Raw genomic sequence first — 21,228 nt, 5'->3', positions numbered from 1 at the left:
TTGTTTCAAATCATGAGGATTCGATTTACAGAACATAAATATCGGGGTTATCATAGAATCCAATCATTGTCCGAATCGGTTTTAAAAACGACAAAAAAGGTACATTTGTCTTATGAAATCCAATGTAATTTTTTGTTTAATAGATAAAGAATTTAATTCTAGATCGAATATAGAACCTATAACTCTCGATTTCACAAGACCAATGTACTTTTTGTCGTTTTCAAAACCGTTTCCGACAATGATTGGATTCTATGACAACCTCGTATATGTGAATTTTAAGTAGATCTAGAATGATTCAAAATATAAATATGGAACAAAATCGAATTAACTATGCAAAGATCCTAATGATCACAAAAATGTAAAAATTCTACAAAGAATTTAAACTTTAAATAGTTGTATACTTACCGCTGTGTTCCATTAAATTCGTCTGTATTCGGTCTCATTTTTCAAATAACCGTTTCAAAAAGAAAATCGTTTGAATTAATAATATCGTATGCTTAATTGTATTTCGAAAATGTTTTATTTCGAATCGAATTACACAATAACCCCCCAGTCCTAATTGTTTGTTTATTTACATGTAGATGCATATTCGAAATTAGTTTTCAAAAGAGTTTTCAAAACAATACTTCAGGTTTAAGCTACGTTTAACTAATAGATAAACTAGGCTTCATCACAATATATATTCATGTCCACAATTGGATATACGCTTCGAAACAACCCGAGTCTCCTAGTTTCACTTTCTGCAACAGAGCATTTTCGAATTATAATATAAAATTTATATAAATTCAGATATTTTAGAACCGTATTGAACCGTTAACCCATTGGGAGTTTGAAAATGGTACTTTGTAGTTCGAAGAAAAGTATTTCTCAAAATTGTCTGCCAATAATAGTGATTCCATTTATTTGAAAGTAGGGGCCGAATAACCGCATTCGATATTGAGTAGAATCTATCGTAATTTTTTTATTTGAGATTACGGCATTCGATATCGAGCATGAAATTTAGTACATTTTGTGATAATGACGATATCGAAATTATTTTTCGATACGATAGTTCACTCGATCACGAATGCGGTAATTCGGCCCTAGCATTTTTGAATTATAATATAAACAAATTCGAACATTATAGACTCGAATTCAGCCATAGAGACGAGACATTCCGATTTGTCAAACAAAAAATATAAATAAACAACAAAATACATTGACTTTGCAAGAGTTAGGTTTTTGACAACATGGGGGTTATAATGCAATAAAGCATATAAATTCGAATGATTTTCCTTTCGAAACGAATTGCACAATAACCCACCAGACTTATGGGTCTATTATGGATAGACCCATTAGATTTTTGACAATAAAGTCTCGGCTCTATGTTACCCTATGAATTGAGTTGTTACCACTGGGAGTTTGAAAATTGTATTGTAATGCAAAAGTTCATTTTAAACATAAGAATTCCTCAAAAATGTCTTCGGAATATAATTTATTGATCTTCCTGACTTATCCAACTTTTCGCTTGTAATCAATAGTCTATGTTGTGTGTTAGAAAATTATAAATAACTTTCTTTTATTATGACTATTATTTTGTGGTCTCCCTTGTCCGTCACTCCTACCTCACAGCACAACAACAATAAGACTAGATCAACTTCGTTTTTTAAGTTTTTTTTATTGGAAAAGAATTTTTGTTTTGTTTGTATTTAAATATATATTCTTATGATCAAAGTGTTGTGATACGCTGCTGTATTATATTCTCATAATTCGTTTTTTAATGTTGTTTATTTAATTAAATTTTTTCGTAATGAGTGAAAGAAATATATAGAGAGAGTATGATGCATTAAAGTGTGAAAGATGTGTTGTATTCTGATGAAAATGTTTGTATGATTTGATTTTTTCGTATCAACTTATGACAATGAATTATAAGAAAGTGTGTTGGTAAGGGGGAGTTAAAGAAAGGTGTGTGGGTGGTGGTGGCATTTTAACTATTCTGTAATTTTAATATACACTACAATTTTGTTTGTAACTAGGTATTTATAGATATTTTTATGTATGTATATAAACTCTTCACTACACAAAAGCTTTTTTTAAATTTAATTCTTTAATAATGGCAAAAATATATGCATGTATGTCGGTAGTTAGATTTGTTTTTTTCCAGTTTTTTTTTCCTCTAAACAATTAAATTATGGCATACGAAATGAAATTATACAAAAGTGTATTTCCCCTAAAAATAAACTGACTATGAAAAAAGCTAGTATGTATGGTAAGGAATTTTGAGACGACGAGTTTTGATGAAAATGATGATGCTATGCTGTGATAGTCACTACTATATAAATTTCTATTATAAATATAAAAATCTAAAGCTGAAGAGAAAATATTAAGACTATTACAAACCCAAATTCTTATTATTTATATGTATATAATAATATACTCCAGTTAAATACGAGTGTACAAGGGAGGAGTCAATCGAAGAAACTGTGTGTGTGGCCCTTATGAATTTCTTAATATATAAAAGGTGAAAAAAAACTATTAGAAAACAGAAAGTGATTTCATTCTGAAAAAAATTGTTGCTCGATCGGTATGAAATTTTGACAGGGGCATATATACTAAATACATTCAGCACAATTATGAGTAAAAATTCCCCGGGAGTTTTTTCCCTTTTCTCATATTTCCTATTCAAATTCAATGGGAAAAAAATACCGGGGAACAAACTCATAATTAGGCTGATTGTGTTTCCTTTCGAATCGAGTTCCGGAGTATTCCGACAGATATAACAATCAAATTCAAAATTGCATTTTAAGCAATTGACAAAATGGAAATCATAAATACAACACTCTATTTCAGCTTGAAATATTATTCGTTTTAAATATTGATTTTATAACAGATTCGTTATAAAAACAAATTCGAATTACAACATATTCCAAAAACGATTTTCAAATTTATGTTCTGTAACTGCGTAACTCAAAAACAAAAATGTGTGCTAAATACATTTTATTTCGAAAAGATTTCGAATCGAATTGGGGAGTAACCCCCAGGTTTGTTTACTCGAAGATAAAATGTGTAAGTAATGTCGATTCGAAATATGTAAATTCGTTTAAAATGAAATCACTGCATCGCTGATGCTCATTTATGAATAAAAGATCTCCGGGAAGACAATTTATCATTTAGAATCGAGTTAAAGCCCCGTGAAATTTAAAGATGGACCTGTTCAGAAATGCATCTTTGAAATATGTATTTCGAAGTTGTCTGTAGATCAGTGATCGGCATAAAGAGAACAAGGAATATGTTCTTTCTCTGTTGTAATCTGACAATAATCAATACATTTTTCTTCTAATTTTCATCATTGATAACATTTGTGTTGTTTATAGGTAATAACCGATCACGTTCGGCCTCCTCTGGTGGCTATGAGCATAGAGAAACATAGAGCGGAAACTAGAAAAAAACTCAAACAAAAAAATTACTCAAAATAATCACACATACGAGTGTTGTTTCTGTTTTTACATAGTTTTTTCTACTAATACTTTCTCACCACTTAGGTTTTTGACAACTGAGTTAGGTCTTTAACAGGAGAGTTTCCGCTCTATGTCTATTCTCTATGGCTATGAGTATAGACCTCTGCTCTAGTGATATTCTAAGCATATTGCGTTTTAGATTGACACCATAATTATGAATAAAAAATTCCGCGGGAGTTTGTTCCCCGGGAGTTTTTTCCCATTGAATTTGAATAGGAAAAATGAGAAAAAGGGAATAACTTCCGGGGAATTTTTATTCATAATTGGGCTGAGGGTGTAGAGATGTAGGGTGTATTCGTAAATGCAGTAAATTTGTGCATCACTGACGCAATAACCTGCAAATTTTTGCAACAGTAAACTAAATTTGAGGCATCACTGCCAATAATATGCATTAAAAAACGTTTGGCTTAAATCAATAAACTTCGAACGAAATTTTTGGTTCAATAGAAATAATTTTTCATAACTCCTTACATAACTTACGAATATTTATGTTATGCTTAAAATCACAAATGCCTTCGAGAGTTTCACTCTTGAAAATCCATGTAATCGGTTCATAAATAACCGAAATATGAGCGATACTTTTAGAAACCCACAAACAGACCTATATGTTGCACAAACCAAAATTTCGATAAAGTTTTCTAGATTTCACTATTGATCATCGAAATTGGTTCCGAATTAACTGAAATATATTATCGATTTAAGAAATATATAGCTAAATTCACCTAAATGGAACAATGTTATCATAAATGAAAATGTAATTTTCACAAAAATGTCAAAGACCCAAAAAATACTGTAAGATCGATCAACTCTAATTTGATCAATTATTCGTAACTCCAAAGAACTAAGGATATAAAGAATCTTTTTTACTCCTAAATACTCATTTCTTCGATTGACTCATTGCTTATAATACAAAAAAAAGTAAATAAAACTTTAAGCCATTTTTTTCATTGAATACAGTTTGCTGCTGCTTGAATGTTTTTACCCTGCTTATGCCTTACAAATAGAAATTTTATTTTGTTTGGAATACTTGTTTTTTTGTTTGTTTTGTTATGAGAATGTTTTTTCGCTTGTTTTTTAAATACTATCACTATATGTATGTTGTATGCATATATATAACAAACAATACCACCTTTAAATACGAGTTAAATTGGTTTTGCTAGGGCTTGATTTCCTTTTCTTTATAATTTTAGTTTTGTTTTGTTTTTTTGTAATAAAGTTATCTGTAAAAACTACATTTTTTATTATTTAGATATTATTGGAATATGTACTTGTGTGTTAGCTTTTGTGTATATTGTTTTCGGTTGATTAAGAACTCCAATTTTTAATTAATTTGTTACTGTTGTGGTTGGTTTGGTTTGTTAGCCCTCATATAAGGTAAGAGAATATAACTAATATGTTTTATTTTTCATTAATATTATTTTGTTTATATACTACTATATATATGCTATCCAAATTATCATTTCTTCATGGCTGCTGTTCGTTTTGCTGTTTGTATGTCTTTTTGTCTGTCCTTCTATCAATCAATCTTTATTTAAATCAATAAAGAAGGCTGCTGTTTGCCTGCCTGCCTGCCTTGCTTTCTCTGCTCTTCCTTTCTTCTTATACTTAAAAGTAAGAGTTTATATTAATTTTTTTTTTGTTTTTTCTTTTATTAATTTTCTTTTTATTGTAATTTTATTGTGTGTTTCGTAGCATTTACTTAATCGAAAGAAAAGGACAAATAAAAAGAAAAATGTGTTGTAGTATGTAAATTTTATGACTGATTTTGTTTGAGTGTTTGTTTTTTGTGTACAAATTATATATTGACTTCTTATTTAGAGAGAGAGAAAGAGAAAATAAAATAATAATAATGATAGTTTTTTGTTTTGTTTTATTTTATTTTTTGTTGTTTATTATTTTTTTGATGTATTTTTGTTGTTGTTGTTTTGCTTTAATATATATATTTATTTTTTTATAATATTTATTATGTATTAATGCAAAAAAATTCACACATTTAAATGGGCATGGAGGGAGGGGGCTCTGGTTTGATAGCAAAGGAGAAATTTGTTTTATTGAGAAAGAACGAACGGTACACACGAGAGCGAAAGGACAACAACGAGCTGTTTTTGTTTTTATTTTTAAAAATCCACAATGTTAGAGAGAAACGCTGAAAGGGGGGGGATGGCGGGTAGTGGTGGCGTGTAAACAAAAAACCAAAATCTATAGAAAATTGGGCAAAAATATAGATTAATTACATTTTATTGTAATAATTACTACCAATAAGAAAAAACACAAAAAAAAATCAAAGAAAAAAAAAAGAAAAACATGCTGCTGTTTGTGATTTTTCTTCGTATTATGAACTAATAGAGAACGAACGAACCGCGTGTATGAATGAACAAAATTTTTGTTGTTGTTTTTGTAAGAAGATTATTTTTGGTGGTTTGTGGATGTTTGTTTGTTGTTTTGTGGTGTAGTAATATAACTGGAGAAACAGTTTGTTGGTTTTTTTGTTTGTTTGTTTGTTTGTTTTAGAAATAAGAAATGCAAATAGTAATTTTATAGGGGATTTTTTGTTTTGTTTTTTTGTTTTGTTTTAATGGGGGTTGTTACTTAAATTACGACACATCCTGATCTTCAACATCTTGGATTTGCTCTTTTTGTTCACCATCACCTGCAACAGAATAATAATAATGATAATTGCAATTAGATATTTAGACAAGTAATTACAGAATTTAATAGTAAACTCACCGTCGGCTTGCATATCAGACGTCCATAATGTAAGGTTATCCCTCAGCAGTTGCATAATGAGTGTGGAGTCTTTGTAGCTTTCTTCACTTAATGTGTCCAATTCGGCAATGGCATCGTCGAAAGCTGCTTTCGCCAAGCGGCATGCACGATCGGGTGAGTTCAAAATTTCATAATAGAATACCTGAAAAGAAAAAAGAGAAATGTTTTATTAATATAGATTCCTTAGTTTATGAAAAAATAACGATTCAGTCTAAAAAAAAAGTATGACTGTTGATTGAAATATGTTTTCCCAAGCCTACAGTTAAAATAAGTACCTATTTGTTGCTTTTGGAAATCCTCCGTTCTCCCAAAAATCTAAAACAAATATACTTTCGATTATTTTGCTAATCCTCAAAACTTATCTACAAACATGTTGACAAAAACTTTTAGAAGTCCACTGACAAAAATCAGATAAATAGATTCATAAATGGATGATCCAGGGCTACTCTGACTTTTTATTTAGTAGCTTTTAATAAAACTTTTTAACTTTTTTTTAAAAAAAATCCCCTTTTAAAAAATTACATTTTCTTAAAAAGTTTCTTTTAAAAAAGTACTCCTTTAAAAAGTTTCTTTTAAAAAATACCTTTTCTTAAAAACTACTTTCTTAAAAAAGTATTTTTTAAAAAAATTACTTTTTCTTAAAAAAGTACTTTTTCTTAAAAAAAGTTCTCTTTCTTAAAAAAGCACATTTTCTTAAAAAGTACCTTTTCTTAAAAAGTACATTTTCTTAAAAAAAGTTTCTTAAAAGTACTTTTTCTTAAAAATTAGCCTTTCTTAAAAGTACCTTTTCTCAAAAAGTATCTTTCCTCAAAATACATTCTTCAAAAAGATTGTTGCTTCCGTTTATCGCCAAATTTGTTCACATGAAATTTTATCTTCGGACAAGAACTACCGGAGACTTACTAGTTCGTTCAAAAACTTTTATATCAGCCTCAAATGTATCAACTGGAAGCTAAATCTAATTTTAAAACTTAATTCTTAATCTTATTCTAAATACTCACCGAAAAGTTAAGCGCCAAACCCAAACGGATGGGATGTGTTGGTGGCAGATCGTTCATGGCAATATCACTGGCTGCCTTATAGGCAATCAATGAGTTTTCAGCGGCATCTTTGCGATCTGAACCGGTAGCAAACTCAGCCAAATAACGATGATAATCACCCTTCATCTTATAATAAAATACTTTACTTTCGCCTGTGGTGGCACATGGAATGAGATGTTTCTCGAGTACATTTAAAATGTCCGAACAGATATCGCGCAATTCTTTTTCAACCTGGCCGCGATAAGTTTTGATCATTTCCAATTTCTCTTCGGCACCCTTATTCTCCTCCTTCTGTTCGATCGAGGTAATAATACGCCATGAGGCACGACGTGCTCCAATAACATTTTTATATGCTACCGATAAAAGGTTACGTTCTTCAACGGTTAATTCAACATCCATCGAGGCAACTTTTTTCATGGCCTCAACCATTTCTACATAGAAAAGAGAGAGAAAATAAAAAAAAATATTAATTAGTTATAGTCATGTGAAAGAGTAAAAGAATTTCGAAAATGTTGTATTGTATGTATTAAATTAATATAAATATCAGTAGAGTGAAGCAATTTTAGTTATTTATTACAAGTCATAGAAGTTGTAATGACAACCATTTAGTTAATATTACTAAATAAGCCTTGGAATTACCTTGTAAGGAATAAAACAACATAGTCAGTCAAGCCAGCCAAACAGCCAGCCAGTTGGGCAGTTAGACTAACAAACACACATTCTGTTCTGTGTAACTTTGTATGTATCAAGTGGCAGAAGATGATGACATTCATCATAGTTTTTTTCTATTTTTTTTTGCATTATAACCATAAAAGTTACAAGATTTGTTACTTTTTTTCTTTATTTTTGTATAAAACGCATTATTTTTTGTCGAAGCTATTTGTATTTTATTTTTGCAATTACTTTTTTTTATTTTTAAACAGACTGACTGGACTGATAACAAAATAAAAAAAATATATGTAATAAAAAATAAAAAAGTCTCATGTTGTTAGTGAGTGATTTTATTATATATTTATTTCTTTGAAAATAAAGGGGTTTAGTCATTAAACAAGGTGAACTGAACTGAACACACACATTTTTTTATGACTCATATACAAACATACATAGAAATATATAAATAAAATAAATGTTGTATAAAAAAAGAAACATAGAATAAGAAAATTAAAAAATAAAAAAAACGGTTTATAAATAATGTTTATTAAACATAAAAGTAGTAAAATATAACATTACTATCTCTTTACGAACGAGTTTCATTTTTACATACAAAATTAATCCTCATGATTTAATCAAGAGTATGTATGATTTTATTTTTAATCTTAAACTAAACAAAAATTATAAAAGATTTGAAACAAACTGTTTGTGTTTGTTAATAACTGTAGTTTTAAATTTCACTTTTTATTTAGCTGTAACATTTTCACCTAATTAAGAAGTTTATCATATCAGTTAAATAATTTTTATTATTTAAATTTAAATTTATGTTAAAGGTGTAATAAAAAGAGTAAAAAAAACTTTATGGTTGACAACTGAGCATTATATTGAGGGCTAAGTTAAAAGTAAAGTTTAAAATGTATGTTCAGTTATATCTATAAATTATATGCTTTTAAAATATCAAGGGTAAAAAACTTTTATAAAAGCCATGAAAACTGTTAAGAATGTGAAAAATTATTTGGCTATAACTCAGCCTTTTGGATAATTTTTTCGAGACATATTCGAAAGACTAGACTAGAATGTACTCATTCTGATGCAGATACAAAAACTGTATTAGTAGTAATCCTGATTTCCCTAAATCAGCTTCTTATTTGAAATCTCATAGGAAAAGTCCCCTTATTATATTCATTAACACATTTGGTGGTCCTTTGATACAGCAAAATTATTTGATTTTTTATTAATTTCCTATAGAAAAATCTGACTTTGATAATTTGAATGTAACTGGACAATGTTTTAGAGGTACAATTCCTTTATGTTAATTATTTATCTGGAATTTTGCTGTTTTTTTTTACTAATTTTAGCCGAAATTGTTGCGTAAAAAATTTATAAATGTTTTAGGGCATTCATTTAATTGATTTGTTCAGATTCGCCGCTAAATCGAATTTTGGTCAAAGCTAAATTTAGCCGTACATCGAAACTTTTAAGATTCATAATGCGTTACTGATAAAAGAAACATCAAAGCTAAAATGTCTAAATGCCTTTCATAAGACAATTATTAGATCTACTTCTACAGAACATTTTTATATTTTAAATTGAACCACTTTTTAAAGGAACGATTTACAGCATTGAATAATTTCTTAAAGAAATTTCAGGTTATTTCTCTATTAAGTCTTCTGTTAGTTTTCAGACTGAAAAAATAACTTCTTGGAATGAAAGGCAGGAACTTTTTGACAAATACTCGTATTTTCATGGAATCATTATCACGACTAACTAGCTTTTACTCTTGCTATCATGTTTTCCAGGAACCTGTTATGAATTCAAATGTGAACGTCATTCGTTCGACAACGAATTTCGCAAAGTTAAGCACAAATATTTAGCTGGGAAAGAAATCATTCATGTAATGCTGAGACTTGATATTGCAAGATCATTGTGATACTTTTTAATGTATAAATATTTGGCCATCTTCAATTCAATTCCTATTTGGATCGTTGTAGCAGAAAGCGTAAATGTTGTGTGAGAATTCATGTTGCGAGGTCCATGTTTTTGAGTCATACTTGGCCATTAATAAAATGTCTTAAAAAGATTTGTTAAAAAAAATATTATTGCCATTCACCAAAAGATGTTGATAAGAACATGAAAGTTGACAATTCGTGTAGAACACATGTAGTTGTTTATATAAATCTGAAACTATTAAGTTGTTATTCAAGACGAGCCAAATCCAACAAGAGTCATTATAAAGGTTGGTCAAATTTGAGGTTAGGAAGTCATATGATGAAATGTCAAACATTGAGAAGTCATCCTTTGTCAGTTAATTAATAAAAACTAGTAAAATTTTAAGCATGAAACGCTTTATCAATTATGCGGTTATGTAAACAAAGTAATGTGTGAGATCAGTGATCTTTTGTCCCATCATGACGCCGCCACGATCCACACGGCCGACCAAAGAAATTAATTGTTGTAGTAGACATTATCCAGTCAAGTAATTTCTCGATTTCAATTGGCCTATGTACTATTTTCTCTGGTGCCATTTGAAAGACCATAAACAACTGATGCTCTAAAAGATTAAGGTCGGCTTTGCATTGGTGGTCAACATTTGAAACAACATCATATACGATTAATAATTCCCATATTTCTTCATTACATTGGTATCAATAAAACTGAATTCGCTGTTACGCCAATTTTATTCATAACCATAAATTTGAGGAACAACTTTAGGCAACAAAATCATCGAATTGATAGAATGTTTACGATTATGACAATGTAAACAACATTGGATTTGGAAAGGTTATTTTATTATTTTTCTCCAGAAGTTCTTTAGAAAAATAAGAAAATGTGAGTTATCTCTGGTGGCTTCAAAAAGTTGTATACACTTAATTGATGGATTACTTCTTTGCATGTTTAGCTAATGTTCCCAAATTTTATTTAAAATAAAATATCATATATTTATGTGAGGAAAGCTTGTAAAATGTCTAAGGTTGGGGAGTTTTGATTTGAAGATTGGCCATTAAATTAAGATTAATTTACAAATGTGATTTTTGCATCATCGATTATTTTGTTTTATTTGCTAGTTTAAGCGTCCGATACTAGCGTCGCGGGTTAATCTTTGCAAAAAATCGAAAAGTACAAACAGCTGATGAAAAAATAGTTGTGTAAAATCCAAAAAAAAGTTGTATTTTTTTTGTGGAATTTTGTTCATGTTTTTGTTGTGTAAAAGTGTAAAAAAAAATCAGAGTGTAATTTTCCATTTTTTTTTTTGTTGATAATTTTGTTGTTTTTTAATTTTAGTTTTCGGAATTTTTCATAATTATTTTCTCATTACACACGGCCACCTACAAATCTATTCTTCTTATTCATAAATCACTCACAAAATGTGACATTTTCTGACGTTATGTACTGCCAAATACAACGAAGTTTAAACTAGCACCCAAAAACATCAAAGTGGATTAACATTAGATTAGATATATTTTTAGATTAACTAATCTGATTATTAATTGACATTGGATCTACAAGTCAAAAACATGCCCTAAGAAAACTAATAGTTAATTGACAGTCCCTCAAAAAATGTTCTGTTTAAGATTAAAAAAAACACCTAAAAATGAGCTGAAACATGGTCCAAATAAAAATAGTTTCAACAAATATTTGGTTCGATTTGAGTTAATAAATATAAACAAAGTTTAAAAACCTTAAAATAAATTTTGCAAACATCTTAACCAACAAAATAACAACTGGTTTTAAAAACATAATAGAAAATAAATAATCTTTTTTTTTATTATTTTCTTATGGAAATTAGTTGTCTTCAGATTTGTATCAGACTTTATTTGAAAGCAATTTATTTCAACTTATTGTCCACATGTAAATTTGTTTATTAACAGTTTTGATATTTTATTAGCCCAAATTAAATGTTTTTAAATCAGAGCAGCAAGAAAATGCATTCATTATATGTACATATTTTTTTAAATGCCAGTACACAGTTAGTTGTGCGGTGGTATTGAAAATTTAACTTTTAACAAGGTTAAATAAACGCGTTTCCCACCAACCGTCAATCAAATCTCCAGTGTACTACGTTTGAAAATAAAACATGCGCAAACAAAATACGTCAAAACTATTATAAGAATCTATTTCTATATGTATGTACATCAGCAATGAAAAAAAATAAAAAAAAAGTGAAGAAAAAATTGTATATAGTGAGTGAGAGTATGGGGCTAATCAAAAGAAATATTGTCTTGTTAATATTGATGTAGATACAAGTGAATTTTAATTTGTTTAAATTTCCATTTAGCAAAAACACGATGAAAAATATATAAACTAACAATTAGTTTTTAAAGCTTTTTTATAATATTAGAAATAGGTATATTTAAGATATTCTTTTATAATTATCACTTAATAATTATAACTTATATAATTAAAGAAATTCTAATTAAATGGTTTTTTTTTTTAAATAAAACAAACATAAAAAACGACGACTGTCTATATTAAAGAATCTAACAACAATAGCAACAGCAGCAGAGATATAAAAGAGTAGCGCGTTCATAAATAACACGTTAAATAAAATTATTTAGTATATACACCACATTAATCTATCTCATCATGGAGCCAGCCAGCAAGGAACTTATGCGAAAAGCGGGACAAGCAGCACACAAGAAGAAAATGTGAAACAAACAAGCGCGTATTTATTTGCAAAATTAAAATCACACAATCAACGAAACAAACAGCCAGCCGGCCTGCCTGCCAGCCAGTTAGTAAGGCAGGCAAGTAGACAGTCAGCCAAATAGACAGACACTCAGGCCAGGCCAGATAACCAGACGACATCGTATAAAGTCTATAAGAACAAGAACAACTCAACAACAGCAGCAGCAGCAGCAACAGAGAATTAAATGGGAAAAAGTCGTTTCTGTTGCCGGCTCGATTGCTGCTGCTGCTGTTCCACAATGATGGTCGAAGTGGAAACAAAGCTAAAAGCAACAACCAAAAATACAAGAACAAGAACTCTTAACAACAAAAACAGCAGCAACAATAACAATAACGCCAGACACAGCGAAAAACTTTTGTTGCCACTGTAAGATACATTTAGCCATGCGTGTGAGCAAGACAAATCCACCACCATCTGTACGCTACACACCACTGTACACAACTAATTTTCGTCTACTATATAATTCTCTACAGTGTTGTAGTTGTTCTCTATATAGTAGTATGTACAAATATTTGAAAAAGTATAAATATTAAAAAAAAATATATAGAACTTCATCACCACCACCACGTACATCATCTATCTATCTACATCTTATGGTTTGTGTAGAGTAGATTTTTGTTCAAACTAATACTCAAAGTTACCAGACAGACGGACGTTTCGTATTTGTACGATACAATTTTAATAATGTAATTTCTATTGCCAAATTTTCGCACGAGTTATTGAACTTTAAATATGATTTTTTTTTTTTTGTAAACTGATAACAAAGGATTTATAAGAGTATCAATATTTAATTTATATTTGCATCATACTAACCAAACAATGAAATGCGCTATATCTTATCTGATCAATTCAATTTTAATGAAAGTGTCCAACACATTACATATTAATACAAATTTCATTATACCTTTTTTAAATATGAAAAAATTAAGAAACATTTTTAGGTTTTCGCTTTTTTGCAGTATTCGATTAAATTGCAGTTATATTAAACTGAAAAATGGATTTTCGAGCAGTTTAGTTAAACTTGTCTTTAACACAAAGAGAGCAATTGAATAGACCCAATTGTATTGTTCAAATTGATGGATACCTGTTAAAATAGTAAAAAATTTCAATGAAACCAACTTGGAAGACAATTTCTGTTTTTTCATCTATACGAAAATAAAAACTTATAAAGGTTATTCATTTCAAAAAAAATGGAAAATTACACTCTGATTTTTTTACACTTTTACACAAGAAAAACTTGAACAAAATTCCACAAAAAAAATACAACTTTATTTTTTGATTTTTTTCCTGCTTTTGTTTTTTAAAAGTGTAAAAAATTAGTGTGTAATTTTCCATTTTTATGAAATGAATACCCTTATTATATCATTATTAGAGATCGGCAATTCTTTAAAATTTCCTCGATTATTCGGATAATTTAATAAAATACTTTTAAAAACAAAATATTTTGAATAATTTGTTTGATTGGAAAATGAACGTAGAAAATTGTTTCAATGTAACCAACTGGAAACATTATATTGTTTATATAAACTTTTTTTAACTCGATAAGTTTATTCGACTATTCGATTAATCGACAATTATTGATCAAATAATGTTTTATTCTATATTGAAAAATGTTATTTATCAAATAAAATATATATTTTTTCCTCGATTATTCGAAAAATTTTAATTCGAATGATTGATAGCCCTGTTGGTCTGTTCAATAACAAAAAAAACTGTTACGAATTATCTCAAATTGTTCCAGCTTTTCAATACAAATTTAAAATGTTTATGTGAAAATTTGTAATAATTCGTAATAGTTTTTTGTTATTGAACAGACCAAGTGTTGTTACTACATATTTGTTTTGAAGGAAACAATTTTGAATTCAAAATTCAAACATATTGATTATTTAATTTATAGTTATATACTCGAATTTTGAGCTTAAGTATCAGTTTAGTTTAACTTGGCTTAATGATAATTAAAGAAAAACTCTAAAATTTGCCTGTGGTTTTAAGAAAATATTTATATATGGTAGTTTAACTTGGCGTTTAATTTAACTGGAAACAAATTTATCTGCACTTTATGTAAACTTGGTTTAACCCTTTAATGCATATTGTTGCCAATTGTCTACATTCCAGTTCCACTTAATTTTAGACAAATATAAGCTTGATACTAATTCAGAAAAATCAAATGGAGTACGAAAAGTTTCAGCTAACGAAATTCTAAATCAAACTAAAGCTAAAGGAAATATAATAAATAAAAATCAACTAAATATTTGATATTTTATAGAAAAATAAAAGTAAAAATCATGCATTTAAGGGTTAAAAAAAGAAACTCATGTTTGGCATAAATTTTACAACTTAATTAAGCGTAGCCTTATGAAAATAGAAATACTAAGAGCTAGTTATTTACTTGTTAGTTAATCGTAGATTAACCTGCTGTTAAGTTAAACAAGGTTTTAAACAATAATTGTGTTTCTCACAAATGGATTACGAACTGTTTAATTTTTTTTTGTGTATTCCAAAAAAAGCTCTAAATATTTTCAATCCTGAGGAACGTTTTAGTTAAACTTGTCTTAACGAAAATTAAATAAAGGAAAATGAGTTCAGATTTTAAAATTTTTAAGCACTAGTTTCACATATCTCAGCTTAACTTATTTGTTAAGACAGTTTAGTTAAACTAGAAGCAAAATCAACTTGGCTTTCGACTAAATTTAACAAAAATTAACTATAAATTTTTAGATATATTTTTAGGCGTAGTCTAGTATGTTTGTTTAACATGACTTTACAAACTTTTTGTTAATCCAGAAACTAATATTTAACTTAACTTTTACAAAATACGGGTCAAACATGAAACCACCATATTTGGCATTAAGAGAAAACTGAATGTTCTTTGAATTTTTTGTTTATTTTAGTTTAACTTGGCTTAAAGAACTGTTTTGTTAAACTTGTTATAAATTAAACTTAACTTTAAGCAACTTAGCGAGTAGTTTAGTTAAACTTTTCTTAATGTATGGTAAATTTTGCCAATTTTTATTTTAATTAAATTCATCTTATATGTGAGTAAACCAAGTTAAAATCGGAGCATTAATTAAATAAATTTTAGCTTTATTCACTAAAATCTTCAATCATAATAATAAATGTCAGCTATTCATTCCATAAAACTATTCACAATTATTTAGCATTATTTGTTTGAATAGAATTCATTCATTGTTGAATTAATTCATAAAAAAAATTCATTCAACCTTTGATTGATTAGATTTTTGTTAATACCAAATTGAATTAAAATTTATTTATTCAATTTATTTTCGATTTTCTTTTAATTTTCTTTAATTTTTGTGTTTCTTTTAATTAAAAAATTAAAAATTATGATTGAAGAAAAATTTAATTATTCCATACATTTTATGTAAAGGACTTGAATTAAAGAAAACTTGAATGATTCAATAAGAAATTAATTCTACAAAGAATAAATTCTCAAAGTACGAAGGAATTAAGCCTATGAATTAATTCGAAATTGTTAACAGATAAAATTGGAATTTGTAAATGAATTAAGAATTAATTCGAACAGTTGGTTCATATGCGCATTTCGTCGATTACATAGTTCGGATCGCAAGGTAATCTTTTCTAATGTCTATCATCATTTATGATTAGAAATAGAACTAGGAATTTCTTCTTGATTAGCCCTAGAGAAGCGAAAGAACATTCAAAGATTAGATTCCATTGCTTCAAACATTACTATAAACTTAATCACCATGAAATATAACTTGGTATTCTTGAGAGATTAAAATATCAAGTGTTCACTGCTATAGGAGTTTCCGAATAAGTTGTTGCTGCAACCGCAGAGTTGACTGTCCTTCGCCAAGTGAACTACAGTCATTACAGTACGTATTACAAAAAGGCAACAATCGTTTTAGACAATTTAGCTTGAGTGTTAAGATTCCAAGATACTCAGTTGAATAAAATATAGATTTTCTGTTGCAAAAATAAAAACTAAAACAATGAAACCAATAGGATTTTCAGAATGATTTGATTTAGAATCTTAAGTTTTCCCAGCAAAAACTGTTAATTCATAATTGCAATAATATTGGCAACAGTTTAATTATTACGAATGAGCTAATACAAATTGTGCATTCACGTGATCTCTTATCAGTTTCTATTTTATATTTCCGATTAAATTTATGAAGAGGAAAACGTCTTCAAAATATCCCTGAACTTGTTATGATACGCTTAAACACAAATTATAATCATTTTAAAAATAAGATTCATTGATAATTGTTACTATTATTAAAGATTTTAGAATTCTTTCGAGCACTTTGATAAAATTAGTACATTGTTTTTACAATCTGACTCAAATATACCTACTATAATAAAATATAATGTTATAAATTGTGGTAGACCAATAAAAAACTAAATGTATTTATATTAACTAAATAATACAAATTACTGAAAAGAAAATAGGTAACTAAGTGAAAAATTGGAAACGATGCAGTTGACAAAATTGTCCAAATATTTATTTTATAAAAGAATTTTATTTTATTTTTTTTTCTCAAAACTATTCTAAAGAAAAATTAATTTTGAAACTTATTTAGAGCCCGAAAGAACCTGAACCTAACTAATGGATCTACATATTCATAATATATTTTTAATTCATCAAAGGTTTATAAAACTAAATTTCCATACGAAATTTAATTTATAAACCTTGATAAATTTAAAAATTGACTACGAATAAGGCTTTAAATTGCAGAAAAACCGTTTCTGCAAATACATAGTAACAATTTATTTGTCAGCAGCATCACATACAAAACAGCAATTGATTACTCCATGTTCTAAAAAAAGTATACATATATACCACATGCACATTCCAACCCAATGACAAATGTTACACCACTTGTTTTAAAATGCCACCACCACACCACCTTTCTTTTCCTTTTATTATTTTGTTGTACGATTAACATGGTGACTACAAGTCTAATTTGAAAAGAAACAATTACGTTTTAGGTTTTTTTTTAATACTAACACAAATATAGTACCTAAACATGAAATTATTATATATTTTTTTTTTATTAGAAATGCTCCATTTTTTTTGTTGGCGAGGATTCGAAAAGGGGAGTGGTAACAAGGTGGGTTAGTTAAGTTTAAAAATTATATATGTATATTGGTGTGGTATGATAAGGGGATGAAAAGTTTGACTGACTGGCATTTTTTTCTTCTACATACATACCTATAACAAAGAAAGTTTATATGGATACAATTATAAATTGGGTTCAAGTTGATTTCAAACAAACAAAATTGTTTGGTTAAATTAACAAATGACTAATATTCAGAAACTAAACAACAAGAAAGTTATGAGTTGCCATTGCAAAATTAATTACAAGGAATTATAATTAGAATATTATTTTTACAGACGTAAAAAAGATTTGTTTCTATATCAATATGATGGAAGATGTATAAAATAAAATATTGATTAAACGGTAGAATAAAGATTTTGATTAAAAGCAGGAAAATAGCTCAAATTATATTGAAAACATTGTAAACAAATATAGACGATTTATCCTGCAATTGCCAAGGACATCCGTTTTCCAAAATAGATCCATTTGGAAACCTAAATTCTTTTCATTTAATTTATTGTAATATTTGTAAGCCTCGATTTGGCCAATAATACAAAAGATCAGTAATTCATTATTGCATTATAAATAAATAAGATTGTCAACTCAACGACAGCTGTATCAACTAAAAATTTTTTAACTAGGAAAGAACTCTCAACAATATTGCAACTGTTACAACAAAAACAATGTGCAGCAGTCTCAGCATAAATTATTAACCCCCATCATATTCTGAGATTAATTTTATAACAAACATTTTTCAATTAAAGTGGTTAAATACTCAGTTTTGTTACAATTTCGGCACAGTCAAACGTTTAGCATACAGGGGAGGGGTATGACTACATATACAGTTGGGAATATTTGTTCCAAGAAACAAACAACAGTCTTAAAAAGACACCCTAAAAGGCAATTAGCCAATATGTTGACATTTAGATAACATTTATATCAATAACATAATCAATATTACTACATGTTAGCAATGACAACAAAATTACTCTTACTTTTTTTTAAACAAATATTACCAAATTTATACAAATCTTAAGTAAATAAAAAGTGAATCATTTTTTAACGTTTCATATAAGCTGTTATCTTTTGTATATGTATGCTAATTAACATTTTTACCCAAAAGAAAATAAAAAGTATTCCAAGTGTATTAGAAAACAAAAAGTACGTCTTGGTAACCCTGTAACTACACACACATATTTCTATACACATGATGAAGGTTGTGGTTGTCAACGCGCAGAGCAACAACGATCGATTCATTCATCGATTTTTCGCGCTTGTACAAAATACAAAAAATAATAATTACGAAGAAAATCGACAAAACACACAACTCCAAAACGAATAGAATAAAGAAAAGAAAAATAACAAGAAAAGAAGAGAAGCAAAGAAATTAAAGGAATGGAGTAATAAAACAGAACAGAAAAAAAAAAAGTAAGAAATATTTTACTAAAAGCAAAAAGAGTTAACACAAACACTAAAGAGGAGGACAAAAAAAAGTAATATGCGAAAAAGTTGATATCTAGTTGAACTATTCACGCTAACAGGATACTAATGCAAAAGCAAATGAAATGGAAGATATAGCGAAAAACATGATGATGATGATGACGAAGATAATGACGATGATGTTAATAGAAGTAAAAACCACATTTTTTTGGAAAATATTTTTTTTAGAATAGAAACAAATTTGCAAATTATTTAACTTTTTTTGAAGACTTTATCCCTTATAAAAGAAATACTCTATATTTCAAAATAATGCAATAAAGAAAATTCTCGACACCACCCTAAAATAAACATTTTTGGTTTTTATAACCCCCACCCCCATATATAGATTTATTCAACTCTAAATGGAAAATTATGTATACACTTGATTTTTTTTTCTTTAAAATTTACACATTATTTTTAACTCAAATTAAGTTTGAATTGTAAAATTTCGTCTAAATTTCAACTAATTAAAAAACACGCCAAAATTCAAGCCGGTAAAAGAAAGAACTGGTTTTTTTGTATTTATATTGCGTTTTCTACGAAAAATTTACTCATCGTTGCTTTTTCAAATCTTTTAAAAATACCATAATTTGGCTGGCCAACTGGTGCTGCTGACGCACCAAAACTTTTATGGAAAAAAGACAGACAACGCAAACAGACAGCCCCACAAAATTTAAGCACATGCATACACATTTTTAAAATTTATAGAAAGAAAAATCTTTTTTCTTCTCTTTTTTTGTAACTCTTGCCCTCTTCAACTAATCCAAAAAGTGTTCCGGAGGGCTACAAGTTCACAAAAATGATGAATTGTCAAGATTTAAATAACTTTCTTTAACAGTCTAGATAATTTTTAGTATATTTCTTTTTTCTCTATATTACTCACCATCATAGCGTTCTGCTTGTTCGGCTAATTTAGCCTTGTAAACATTATTTTCACGTTCAGACATTGTGCAAAATATTTAATTTGTGTAGTAGTAGAATTTAATAAAACTTGTTTTATAAAAAAATCCTTTTCCGATTTTTTTAATTTAAAATTAAAAAATTTCGTTTTATCCCGGCGTCGTTGTGCTTTTTTTGTGTGATTTCAAAAAAATTTGCTCGTCGCCTTCGTTCCGAATTTTTTTTCTTTCTGTTTTAAGCTTTTTTGCTCGACTTTTTTTCTCTACTACGTTTTTTCTTTTTGTAATTCTGACAAGCGCCGCTTCTATACGTTTTTTTTTTGTTGTATTTTTTCAATGTCGTCGGGTGTAAATCCTGGTCAGAGAAGAGAGAGAAAGAAATTGTTTGTTTTATTTGCTTTTTTTCCAATTATTTTAAAAACACTGAAAGTTTTATGCCAATTTATTTTTGCGTTATTATTTGCTTGTTTTTTTATTTATTATTTTTAATTAATTATTTATTAAATAAATACACACTTTTCAGATGGTTGATGATCGCCGTCGTCTTTACGCCGCCGCTGCTTTTTTCGATTTGTATAGAATCGTTGTCACACTAGTTTTTCGTTCTTTGTCGCTTGCTACAATCAATATGGCCGCACCTAAAATGCCTACAATATAGTCGTCTCTTTTCAACGCATGTGGTTGTTGAATATATTTTTCAAATTTGACAGTTATATATTGGTAGCATTCTTTTTTGTAGTTTTGTAGCCACACATAAAATGCTAAATAATTGGCAATGCAATTTTTAAATGCTGGTTTTACTTTTTAGGGTTGTATTTTAAAAGTAATGCCTATAAATTATTTAATGGAAATTGGGATGCCAGATAGATTCCTTTTCTTAGAAAATTGACAAGTTTAGAAAATTTGTGTTATTAAACCGCTACTATTTATAATACTTTATTTATAGACATTTAAAATACCACGACATTGAATGAAATAATTAATTAATCTACATTGTAAGAAGAAGAACAAATAAATAACTAATTAAAAACATTGCAAATCTTATCTCAAGCTCAATAAATTATAATTAATAAAAAAAGGTCTAATTAATGTCAAATTCTTACGGACATTTAAATATTTTAAGGA

The 21,228-nt window shown here is 28.1% G+C and overlaps 1 protein-coding gene across 2 annotated transcripts; it reads right to left on the bottom strand.

The window, feature by feature from the left end:
* Nucleotides 1–5,353: 5,353 nt before the first annotated feature.
* Nucleotides 5,354–20,775, bottom strand: 14-3-3epsilon (tyrosine 3-monooxygenase/tryptophan 5-monooxygenase activation protein epsilon). Of its 2 annotated transcripts, XM_065505275.1 has the most exons (5): nucleotides 20,620–20,775; nucleotides 20,088–20,458; nucleotides 7,265–7,734; nucleotides 6,225–6,405; nucleotides 5,354–6,147 (listed from the first exon to the last, which is right to left on the bottom strand). In XM_065505275.1, the coding sequence occupies exons 2-5, from the start codon at nucleotides 20,149–20,151 to the stop codon at nucleotides 6,092–6,094; spliced, it is 771 nt and encodes a 256-aa protein (XP_065361347.1). In that variant the 5' UTR covers nucleotides 20,152–20,458; nucleotides 20,620–20,775; the 3' UTR covers nucleotides 5,354–6,091. The 2 variants fall into 2 exon arrangements, with proteins under 2 accessions (XP_065361347.1, XP_065361353.1); XM_065505281.1 differs by lacking the exon at nucleotides 20,620–20,775 and having other exon boundaries at nucleotides 20,088–20,607.
* Between the last annotated feature and the right edge of the window lie 453 nt (nucleotides 20,776–21,228).

This window comes from Calliphora vicina, chromosome 1, assembly GCF_958450345.1.
Source record: "Calliphora vicina chromosome 1, idCalVici1.1, whole genome shotgun sequence".
Lineage (NCBI taxonomy): Eukaryota > Metazoa > Arthropoda > Insecta > Diptera > Calliphoridae > Calliphora > Calliphora vicina.
Note: the sequence above shows the minus strand (reverse complement) of the source record. Positions and strands in the feature narration are given on the sequence as shown.

Coding starts and splice junctions, on each gene's coding strand:
- 14-3-3epsilon (XM_065505275.1), bottom strand. CDS start 20,151: ATGTCTGAACGTGAAAATAATGTTTACAAGGCTAAATTAGCCGAACAA. Junction 7,735..20,087: donor ACAAGCAGAACGCTATGATG/GTGAGTAATATA, acceptor TTTTCTATGTAG/AAATGGTTGAGGCCATGAAA. Junction 6,406..7,264: donor GTTTGGCGCTTAACTTTTCG/GTGAGTATTTAG, acceptor TTTTCTTTTCAG/GTATTCTATTATGAAATTTT.